The following is a 12,235-nucleotide window of genomic DNA, read 5'->3' on the forward strand; positions in this document are numbered from 1 at the left end:
ATTTTGTGCCTTGGATACTGTGCACGTGAAAACGTCTAACGCATAGCGACACGATCGAGTAGGGACAGACCCCCACCCTGCGCTTCGACTGTCCCTTCCATTAACCCACCGCTGGCTGCCAAAATACTTGGTGGAAACGTAAAAAGAATTACTACATCGAGACAAAAACGAAGAGGCAGAGAAACACGACGCCGATTAGATTGGTGGGATACCCAATTTTCCTCCACCATACGAGAGATCATAACTGTTCCAGCTCGTTTCTGCTATTGCCTCTGGATCAATAGGAATCAAGAATTCAATAGCGTTTCTTTATGCGGAGAGATACGTGAGAGAGAGAGAGAGAACCGAAACTGAAACAAAATCAAATAATGACAAGCAGCGCTAACATTTTAAATTATTGTGTTGTATTTTATTTTAGACATGGATTCCAATTTTATTTTTGGAGAGCAGGGGGTTGAAGGATTCCGAGGATTTCGCTAAAGGAGGGAAAAATACAACTAGACATCTTTATCAAATTCATTGCAAGAACGGAACGGCGGAGAATTTTGGTTCTAAAAAGTGCAGATACGATTCAGAACTGCACAACCCTTAAAAATACATTAGAAGTTTAAAAAAAAAAGAAAAGAAAATGAAAAAGGATTAGATATTTTTTGTTTTCTTTTGTTTTTTTACGGTGAATATGTTTTGAGTTTGGTGGCTCGCAATTTTTTTCTTCTTGTTAATGAGATAGAAACAAGCGGAGAAATAACACCCAGAAGAAGCAGCAGGAATAGTCGGCCCACCAGGTCGTCAAATATTTATAGCTAGAAAATTTGATTTTCGTTTTCTGTCTGTCACATGTGAAGATGACCCAGCGGATACCAGGCAACATGCTCTTCGGTAAGACTGAGCGACTCGAGGGGGATATTGACCGCACCGAGGAACTGGTTCTCCTGAACTCGGTCGTAACTCCAAACGGACACCTTAGAAGCAAAGAAGGGAAGAGTCATGCTAAAAAAAAGCGTTTGCTTATTTTATGGTTCTCGTTCTATTACCTGCAAAAGGCGCTTCTGTATACTCTCAAGTGGCATACGGTACACCAACATTTCCATAAACGTGGGGTGAATATTGCGGCGAATGACGCGCGTTTTACGCTTGGTGATCTTATGCATGTCTGGCAATAGGTACGTCTTGACATAAGGGCATGGCAACTCGGCTGCGGCATTGTTGACTGAAGTTGCCGCGTTGCCACCTACTAAACCGCGACCATGCTGGATCATGACATGCAATTCGCCTCTCGTATACTGGATCGATAGTTTCAACTCGCCTACAAAGACGCAAAATGATTTTCAAAAAAAAAATAAGACAAGAGAGGAGCCGTGAATCAAACATCGCTAAACCTTGTACGTGACCATTGGCGTTGGAGACACTGCGACTCGAAGACGACTTGTTGCGCCACTTGGTGACATAAACATTGGCCTCTTCGTCCTGGTCGCGCAACAGCGGATGGAAGAAAGTGTAGATTAGATCGCAGTGACAGATTTCCGGGGCTAACTGAAATAAACTGGTGAGAAACTGGTCCAGTTCGGTGCGTCTCTTCTCGGCTACAGCCTTGACTGAACTACGACCTAGATAGACGCCTTTCGACAAGCTCAAAATGCGGCTGGAAACCAATGGAAAGCGGAGACACAGTTTTTGATGGAGTTCAGAAAACTCCCGATGCGTGCGGAACAAATACATATTTTCTGATTGTTTTTCACGTCGAAGGCTGACGATGAAAACGTAGTACTTTTCCGAATCATAGCGCTTTTGAAAGCCGACCACTCGCGCCTGTAATTAGATTTATAGGCGAAAAAGCCCAATGGTTATTCGACGGACAACAATACCAGAATTTAAAAAAATGTGGTGCATCGTGCATCGAGTACAACCTCAATTATTCGACCATCGGTGGCGAGAGTGAAGGTCTTCGGAACAAACGATAAAAGTCGGTCGTCATTATGGTCTCCATGAAAACGCAGCTGGGCCAGATTGTGTAGGAAGAAATTAAATTGGGTGAACCAAGAGCGGAGAGAGTCCTCAATCATGCGTGAAAAAACGGCCGCCGCCTCCGCCTTGGATTTGTCTGGAAGCAATGCTTTCTGGACGAAGCTAATGGCATCGGCATTGACGCCCGGAATATTTGAGGTGGCCATCAACGCCAGTAAGTGAAGTAAGGAATTGCTGTGCTGCCGGACTATATTAAAAGCCTAATAAAATAAAACATTGAATGGTGATATGAGTTGGCTGAAGCGTAACGGACGGAACACAATTCATACCTGACAACATAAATCGACAAAGTGTTGGAATTTTTGGGATGGTTTGTCACCACCGTTGATGACATAAGCCATGTCAGAAGTCAAAACGAATGGTGTACGGTCCCGTTTGAAATTACCAAACATCTGTGCATCACCGAGGAATTTCCCGAAATCAATATGGAAAAGGTGGCCCGTGGATTTGACCATAATATTATCATTATGTCGATCACAAACGCCGAAAACGTAGGTGGCCACGCTATAGCCGGCGCAGGAAGCCGTGAAATTGTGCACGGCTCTCTCGTATTCGAGCGGTGAAGGGTTATGCTTGGCCAGCCAATCGGCGATTGGTCTATCCTTGAACGAGCCCGTTAGTCCATGTTCGATCTACGATGATTTTAAAAACAGCAACGGAAATAATAGGCAGACAGAAAGTGATGAAGGTCAAAAGGAAACCAAAAACTGACTTGAATCCGCCTCAGAGTTTCAGCGCCGGTAACAAGCTCGACAAACCCTCGCCTAGGTCCGGTGGGAACGCAACTGAAGGTGACCATTTTCAGATCAAGGCCATCCTTCCGCCATAATTTGTCCATAATGCGCACCTGACAAATAAATGCTCCATAAATCTTTCGTTCCGAGCTAATAATTTCAATAGCAATTAATGTACCATCTGGAGGGTGAGCATATCTTGACGCAGATCATCGCCAACTTTGTACATTGCACTGACAAGAGAATTCTCATTCACTGATAATAAAAACAATAAGAAATCAAACGGTCAACGGCCTAAAAATACATTTTTTAAAAATCACCTTCAGGCTCTGCCGAATGGAAAGCTAACTTAAGTGGAAGCGTGTTGGATGGAAAATACGAACATTGACGGACTTCCAGTCCGTTAACCTGGAGACTGGGACCGATAGGAAGAGAGGTGGGATTGTTCCCAAGTGAAAAGTGAATTGGCTCTAGTTCGCGAAGCAGAGTGCTGAGGCGTTGCGACTCTTTGGTAGATTTAACTACATCGGCGCACGAATCAAGTTGCTGAACAAGCATCTGCTCACTGAGGAATCTATGGCGTAAGGCGGCTCCACATGTCGCCAGAACTGAACGCAACAACAACTGTAATCTGCTGTAAAAGTCAATCAAACAAGCATTGAAAAACGGTGAATGCAATAAGAACAGTTAAACTCAATTACCCAGAATACCGTGGATCAGCGCCCTCAAAATAGGCTTCGGCGAAGTCAGAATTCTGAGGACTGGGTCCAGGAAGCTGCTGGACAAGGAGCCAGTAAAGAGAATGTGCCACTTGAGGTGAACTTAATGATCTCTCGAGAAGAAACACCATAAGCGGTGAATGATCGAAAGGTTCTAGCTTTAGCGCCTCTACCAGCTGCGGCAGGTAATCGACCAGCTCATCTGATAAGATGGGGCGAAGCCATTCCACAGCGTAACGACGGACTTCAATGTCAGGAAAGCAGGGTAAAAGTAGCTGGAGCGCTTCAAGGGGCGTCAAGGCTTTCCATGATTGCAGTAGGCCATAAAGGTCTGACAGACTTTCCCAGTCCCACGACTGGGCCACCTGAAGCACCTTAGTCAATGCTGCAGGTTCTTCCGTCAAATAATGGCGTTTCTCCCATAAAAGCTGAAGGCAAAAATGTGTTATGGCAATATTAATATATAATATGGAAATGTATGGGTGTACCTCGCGTTGATAGAGATCCATCTTTGCAAAAGATCCACTTTGGATGATATCCATAAGAGAGCGTTGCGTATTATCATCTAAAGCGCTAAAATCACGAAGTTCGCCAATCGGGATGGGATCAACTTGAGGAAATTGGATGTCGGCATCATCCAAATCAGGCATTTCTATGCTAAGCAATGGGGTTAGATGACCACGAGGATGGCGTCCGGCTGTGGGTACGTAGCCTGAGCGTTTATCCGAAGCTGGAGGCCATAAAGGAAGAAGGCGATTACCTATACCATTGAACCGGATTTCGTAAATAAGAGCAAGAAAAACTAACTGAGCCAGTTAAAAGATAGCTGCACCTTGTTCCAGAGTCCAATTTGGATCACCGTAACGGAAAAAATTCTGCGCCGTCCATCCAAGTTCGACGTGCTCGGCTTCTGATCCATTTCCTGGATCACCATCCGCCCTTTTCCTTCGGCCATAGACGGTAAGAACAAGGCGAGATTCGCGGGGCAGAGTACAAATTGCCACGCTACTGAAACTAATCACTTCGTCAAAGACGATCCGGTTCGGGAAGAAAACGGCTGTCCTGGAACTGGCTGTACCGAATACTAATTGGCTACGACCGACCGATGTAACGCCGTGTAAAAGCTCGATCCTCACTTCATACGTGTCGAAATTCCAGGTGGATTCCAACCGGTGCAGCGCCCCTACGCGGAAGCCGACGCAGTCTAGAACTCCAGACGATTCGTAAATTTTGACGGAACCAGGCGCAGGCGGCAGAGCAAAATTAACACGGAAGGCGTAAGTGTAAGCACTCATAAGTTTACGAATGGCAACGATGAGTTCCAGGCAATTCGTTCGCAAACGATTTTGACCAGGGAGAACAACCATGGAATAAGGGCCGTCTTCACCGACGATTTCGGCCCGATTGGAACCCTTTTGTGTTAGAGTTGTTACAAGTGAATACAATGTTGTCTAAGGCCATTGTCAAGTCTATGGTTTCAATACAGCCTAGCAACGAGCAGAGAGCTGAAAAGGGAAAAAAACAAAACAATAAGACGTAACTTTATTATTGAAAACTGACGGAGCGTTGAAAAAATAATTAGCTTTACCTTTGACAGATTGAAGCAAGCCTTTAGGTTGTGTCTGGCTAACGTTTGCTAAGAGACGGTCGATCTCTCCGTGTATCGTATCAATGAGAACGGCGATCGAAGCGTGAGTGAGTGCATCAGCTGGTTGTCTCGACAATAGATCTTCAACCTGGATTTGGACATCCTTGATGTCGTCCTCAGCAGTACGTAACAAAGGTTTGGGCACTTCATCAACGTGGAGCAAACACAATAACACATCCTTCTCCAGCTTGATACAATGGTGGACGTATTCGTAGTCGCAAAGGCACGAATTAGGCAATAAAAATTCAGCCATGCCCCAAACTTTTAGCGCATATTCTTCCGGTTTGAGTTGGCTAGTGGCACCCAACTCACAAACAACGTGGCTGATTACGTGATTCACCTGACTGCTAATATCACATGTGAAGTTGATTATTGGATGGTCCATTGATAAATGTACCGCCAATTTAACCGATATGGATTCGGTGTAACTTGAAGCCACCATTGGACTAGTCTGTAAATCAACAGCAAACAGTAAATAACAGAAGCGTTACCCCCAAAAAAAACAAGGCATCCTCTTACCACGTAACCTGCATTGGTTTCGGTTTCATCATATCTGAAACGGGTTCGAACTTCACGAACTAGGTTGACAAACGTGACCAGTCCCAAGTCTCCGGCACCGGTGTCAACTCCCGTCACTATTACCTTTAGTGAGGTATCCTTATTTTTATGTGCTGGTGGAACAATAGACTGTCTTTTATTTGACGTCGTGGTTGGTTTGACAGGCGATTGCTCTTTCGTCAGCACTTCGTAGATGGTTTCGGGAATGCTACTGGCGTGAACCGTAGATGGATCTTCAAATGATCTCTGGCTCAAGCCGAGAAAATAGTCAAACGGGTCATAATCTTGATCGAGAAAAAAGTCGTCTGTCTTATTCTTTTCTGTTGAAGAAGTGCTACAAGCAACGGGAGTCACCGACTGCTCGGGTAGAGGGTTGGAATTGAGCAGAGGGTCAAAAGCGCGAAGGATGCTGTAGCGAGGATGAGTGGATTCGACTGCTAGGTCAATAAGATTCCGATTGAGGATGCTTTCGTCAAATGAAACAGGTCCCCTTGTGACTGTGTTGAGCTTAGGTGTTGGGGGCACAGGTGGAGGGAGTATTGGACTTGTTGGTAACGGCTTAATCAGATGTGGAGGCATATTTTGAAATGATGTACGATTATTGGGTATGAAGACTGCATGACGACTGGATCTGTTTGGTGGCCCATTCAAGTTTGGAAAGGCCAAATCTAGTTCTTGAAAAAGAAATGAGTCTTCAGGATCTGAGGATGTGGCCCTGACTGGTGACATCAGATTAATCAGATCATTTGAAATTGGGGATTGTGACAGTTGCCTTCTGGGGATTGGTGGAGGAACCAGTCCCAAACTTTGGGAATTGGAGCCACCAGGTCTTGGTCTGGGTTTGATCTGAACTCTGGGAGAAGATGATTCCATTGATGGACTCCGAGAAGAACTAACACTTTTTGCTCCAACTGTGGCATAGACAGGACTGGGTTCTCGACTGGTACGAGGGACTGTGGCCGACTCTTTTAGCTTTTCTTGCCTGAATTTGTCCAATGCAGCTGTTTCCAAAGACAAAGCTTTAGCTTTCTCCAAATCTAGTTGAAATCGACGTTCGGCCTCATCAATTGGCAGTTTGTGACAACTATCCATGTTTGATAACAAACGAAGAATACTAGGTTAAAATATCATGCCAATACATTCGATGAATAGGGTAGATTCTGCTGCATAGCAAAGCTTAAAAATACTGATAGGGTTGTCTGTTTCCAAGACACTTAAAAATCTTATACAGTATACACACTTTAACTGTCAAGTGGGAATAAAAATAGCCGCATTGCCTGGACGTTGCAGTGGACCTAATAGCAAATCATTGGCAGGCGCCAGCGCTGGTATCGACCCCGACCCGCCCCGGAAAAGGTACGATCGGGTCGGCATTTTTTCTCCGACCCGATGAGACAACGAAGTGCATCGTCGGTTAAGTTAGTTTACAGTCCTTATAACATCGTGTACTTATGTTCGATTAGCAAAATACAGTTACGGTAACTTCCATTTGCCTGCTTAGTTCATTTCAATGCACAAACATACACATAACATTTCGACGATTTTTCATCTCTATCCTGTCCGCGTTCCTCTGTTCAGTCATGCATAGTTGATCCCTGATGAACTCTTTTGCGGCTGATTTCATATATCTAGGTGTCAGACCGAGCCCAACGGTTGGGAAATTAACAGCCAAAGGATATATTCCGCTTGCTCAATCACGAAACCTGTACACAAACATCAGGAGAGGTTAAGCAGTTTGATACGAAACGAAAAACGGTTTTCCAACTTTTTAACAATATCGTAAATGGATTTCCGGTTCTTAGCTCGTACTGACGTCTCTCTGATGCCAATTGGAAAAGCAAGATGGCTATTTGGTTGTAATTTGGTTTGATTTGAGGTACTTGACACCACCAGCTCTAGGATCCTTAGCCCCCCAACCAAAATTTGATTCCTCCATCTCCATGTCTTCACAAACAGCTTCCTCATTTTCATCTTCTCCTTCATCTATTTCCTCTTCCTTATCTTCATTTTGCTCCTTTTGGACAACTACATGATTTTCTTTTGATTCCTTTGCTTTTTTCCTTTTAGCTTTAGCATCACTCATAGAGATGATATAGCTTCTTTATCAAGACCAACTTTCTCATACTCCAATGCTTTTGTCACTCTGCTTGATCAAGTAAGTAAAATTATGCTGGTGGACATCCTTTTTCAGTCCATTGTCATTGCTGGTGGCAAGGCATATAATGGCAAACGGTTCAAACATCTTTGAAATAGTTGAAGAGTTCAAATCTTCTCCTCCAGCCTAAGCAGATACAGAAATCATACAAGGTATTCATGCATAGTTGCATATACATTATTACCAACTATCATTACCTTGGCTAACTCTTCAGGAAATAAGTTTGTTATATGAAGCTGAATAAGGCCAATGGGGACATTTAATATAGCTGTGCTTTCATTCACATTGATGATTACATCTGATAGCATTCTGGAGTAGGCATCTACTTCTTCTTCCTTCCAACCACCTTTTGCCAGATACTGTAGGCTCTGCCAAATAATCCTTCTCACAAACTGCATAAAAATTGTATAATAAAATTGGCATCAAATAATGGTAACCTACCATCACTAACCATTAAAAACTTATCCATTCTCCAGGTGTCAATGCCAGACCAATCCTGAGCCATATGGTTTTCAGTACAGTGGTGATGAATTTCAGACATGTCATGCCATCAACGGAGGAATAGACAAGCTCTGAAATGGTTTCAGCTTAATCCTCTTGTATCAATGGTTTATCTGACATCCACATACAGAAGAACAGACCATTCCATATTAAGTTCACCATCGGTAAAAGCTAAATGTGAGTTTTCAACTATTTAGGTTAAAAATAGAATTTTACTGCTTGAAGCCCTGTGTCTAAATACCACTTGAGACTGCTGATCGTGCTGCAATTCATCTCCTTAATCTCTTCAGTGAAGGTTTACGAATTTTCTCGTCATTGGAAGCCAGCTTTGTTTCAAAATAAATTGCTAGGGTCATATTTTTAGAGCATGTTCAATTTTAAGTTTAGGGTCGTTTAGCCTTTTCCCAATTTGTGTAAATTATTTCAAAATTCTAGCGTTTTCCTAACATTCAACTAAAAAATAGTTAATTGACCCCACTTTTTGCCATTGCCAAGAAGCCCATTGTGGTTTGCAGGAAAAAGAACACATGCCTTCTTAATAACGACCATGGCCTACTGAAATAACGGCCCATCAGCTCGCTATCTCCCTGTTGCCGAATGGTTCCTAGCCCCTACCCTTCCATCCCTACTTTTTAGCAGAGGGTCGTAAACTACTTGAAAGTTCCACATTCCATGTATCTTTCCGCGGTTTAAAATTTTTTGATCGTCAGTCTGTTTGCCTTGCAGCCTTAAGCTAACGTCATATATGGTCGTATTTGGGCATGGCTAAGTAAGTTTTTTTTAATGTAATTTTATTTCCTTTAATACAATGCCAAAGTGTATGTGTGTGTAGATTTTGCATAGTTCAAACTTTGTGGAAGAAATCTAGTTACATTTTTTTCGTGGCCTAAAGATGAGAATGTTGTGGAAACGTGGCTCAAGGCATTCTCAGTACAGTTTTGTCGGGTTTTTTAAATATTTTAAGGTTACCATAACTTGAGAATTTGTAGTTGCATTTCGAGCGAAATTTGTTAATGAGAATACTAAAGACTTATTAAAATGCTATTCCTACCATTTTTCAATTACCAAACATCACTCCACAAAGGCAAGTTGTCATAAGAAATTAAAGTTATTAATATAATAAAAATGATGTGTTTTGATGTGCCTAATTTCATTAATAATATTTTTCTTATAGGCATGTACAACAACTACAAATGTGGACAGGACACCATTAACAACCTAAATGGTCGATTGAATGTGTACCCTCCATTAGGTTTGGATTACTGGTTGTTTTAGTTAACTTGTTATCTAGTTATTAATCAATTTATTTCAAAATTAGGTAACTTCAAGTGATAAAACAGGGAGCTCTTTTTGTCGTGACTTACATTCTCATCCACTATTCTAACTCAATTATGGTGATGTGGGCTCGACTTCTCCTTCTATCTGTAAGCTGTTTGCTTTTAGGGTAGTTAAATAAAAAGTTATTAATCATTGTGATTGTGTTAGTTAAATATAGTTTCATACATGTATCTAGTACTTTTTGACAACGTTTGTCGTAAAGGTTTTTTTGCGGTTTTCGGACTGAGGAAAGATTTCGGGTACGATTCGAAAAGTCATTGTTTGCAACAAACCACAAAGAGGAAGGTATTGACTTGAGTAAATAGGTTGTAGATTTGTTTGTATTCCTACAATAAATTCGAAAATTGAAACAATATTTGTTTTTACCAAAATGTCTAAAAACTTGTTTTCAACTAAAATAAAGCAAATAATGCTTCGGAGAGAGAGACAATTGTAAATAACAGAGATGGAATGGATACAGAATTTTGATGTAAGTCTTAATCGAAAGAAGGATTCTGTTGTTTCTTGTGGTTGCCTTGAATTGAATCACAATGAATAAAAACTTTGCATTCAACTATTCTAAAGCAAGTGATGCTTACGGAGAGATAAGAAAATCAAAAGTAACTGGGATGGCGTTGGGATGGAAGTGGAAATACTAGATAGATGTGAAAATTATCAAAGTTCACTGTTTCATCCATGTTTTCCAATCATTGAAAAAAATTACAATTTCTATTCATTAAAACCGATTGAAACCATAATAACGCTTACGGAGGGTACAGATGACTGTGAAGTCAAGATCACCACTGAGGGTGTTATATAGAGAAGTTGATCTACCGTGTTGATCTCAGCCACGACCAAGTGGAGTCCACACTGTTGTATAGCTTGCTGTTGCCTGTTATTCAAACACAACGATTAATAACTTTATATTGACAAACAAAAGCAATAATGCTTACAAGGAAAACAGACAATTCTGAATTTCCATGTGGGTGTTAGAATGAGAAGTGGATCCCTTTTTATCCGTCATGAGACCTTTGAGTCGAGGGAATCCTTTGTGGTATAACTTGTAGTTGCCTGGTACTGATCACAATGATTAATAACTTGACATTCAACTAAACTCGACTTCACTAAAGTCAAACAGGCTTACAGATAGAAGTCGTAGCCCACATCACCACTCAAAGTGTAAAAAAGTGAATTTGAATGTTGATTTCTTCGTGACCAACTGATTGTGATAGAATGAGGAGTGGATGTAGAATGTTGATATAAGTCACGAGCAAAAAAGAGCTCACTGTTTTATCACTTAAAGTTACCTAATTTTGAGAATAAATTGATTAATAACTAGATATTCAAGTTAACTAAAGCAACCAGTAATCCAAACCTTAATGGAGGGTACGATTTCAATCGACCATTCAGTCGATTATGGTTCCCTGTCCACATTTGTAATTGTTGTACATGCCTAAAAGAAAAAAATAATTAATTGAAATTAAGGCATCAATACATATAATTTTTAAATTAACAACTTTTTATTTTTTGAATACCTGCACGACAATAAGTCATCACCACGGATGGCAAGCATGATGGCAAGGAAAACAAAACAGACTGACGATCAAAAATTTTAAACCGCGGAAGTGACATGGAATGTGGAACTTTCTGAAGTAGTTTCGACCCTCTGGCTTGAAAAGTGGGGATGGGAGGGGGTGGGGCTGGCCTTCGGCAACAGGGGATGCGGCTGTGGGCGTTTTTGTAGGCTGATAACGACACAGCTATAGATTGTTGAGCAGTTAGGGCTCGGCCCCGCGACGATCGGGTACGATTTTGGCCGAACCGCGCGGTTCCTTTTTTTAAAAAGGCCAAACCGGTGCGGTTCGGTTTATCAATTTTTGGGAACCGATCGCACCGCGGTTTCCGCGGTTTGTTGAGTCACACCGCGGTTCTTACGGGTCACACCGCGGTTTTAGGAATATTCTTTGGTTTCGAGATGCACGACAACGCCCACTTCCCCTCTTGCGTCTAGACGATTATTAGCCGTTCAGCGTAACAGCTCGCCATAATCAAACAGCCAGCAGTATAAAGCAAGTTTTAGGTCCATACGGCACACTTTAAATCTATGCATTTATTTTTTAATAAACGCGTTAGAATTAGCTCATTTCTAGTCCATACTTCAATGACTTCCAATGACCCCTTAACAACAAATCTATAATTAGTTGTCAAGTGCCATATGAATAATGTGACATAAAAAATAATGTTCATGGCTTTTGGCTCTATGATCAAGTTAATGAGTGTAAAAAACAAACAAACATATACAAACATTATAAAAAAAAATATTTAAGGAAACATTAAATTTTCCATGCAGTAATGCCAAAATGAATGAGTCCGCGCATCGTTTATTATCCGTCACACGGATGTAGGAGTGGGATGCGCAGTGAAAACAAGATCATCTTTTAAATTCAAAATAAAATATTTCCCTCAACTTATAGTAATTTCAAATCATTTGAAAAATGTTTGTTAAAACATAAACTTTAATTAAAACCAATTACAAAAGGATTTAACTCGAAAATATTTTTCAAACTTGAAGTTAACG

At 41.5% G+C, this 12,235-nt stretch overlaps 1 protein-coding gene and 1 pseudogene across 1 annotated transcript; both read right to left on the bottom strand.

The window, feature by feature from the left end:
• Window positions 1-382: 382 nt before the first annotated feature.
• Window positions 383-6,962, bottom strand: LOC116925062 (phosphatidylinositol 4-phosphate 3-kinase C2 domain-containing subunit alpha). Its single transcript, XM_045175644.1, is given in 14 exon segments — window positions 383-962; window positions 1,035-1,306; window positions 1,380-1,809; window positions 1,908-2,225; window positions 2,295-2,657; window positions 2,738-2,872; window positions 2,938-3,014; window positions 3,080-3,393; window positions 3,461-3,906; window positions 3,967-4,238; window positions 4,311-4,893; window positions 4,895-5,014; window positions 5,017-5,577; window positions 5,646-6,962. Coding segments are annotated over 14 exon segments (5,151 nt in total). The 5' UTR covers window positions 6,777-6,962; the 3' UTR covers window positions 383-833.
• A 145-nt stretch (window positions 6,963-7,107) lies between these two features.
• LOC116925065 lies at window positions 7,108-10,823 on the bottom strand (annotated as a pseudogene).
• Window positions 10,824-12,235: the final 1,412 nt, after the last annotated feature.

This window comes from Daphnia magna, linkage group LG6, assembly GCF_020631705.1.
Source record: "Daphnia magna isolate NIES linkage group LG6, ASM2063170v1.1, whole genome shotgun sequence".
Lineage (NCBI taxonomy): Eukaryota > Metazoa > Arthropoda > Branchiopoda > Diplostraca > Daphniidae > Daphnia > Daphnia magna.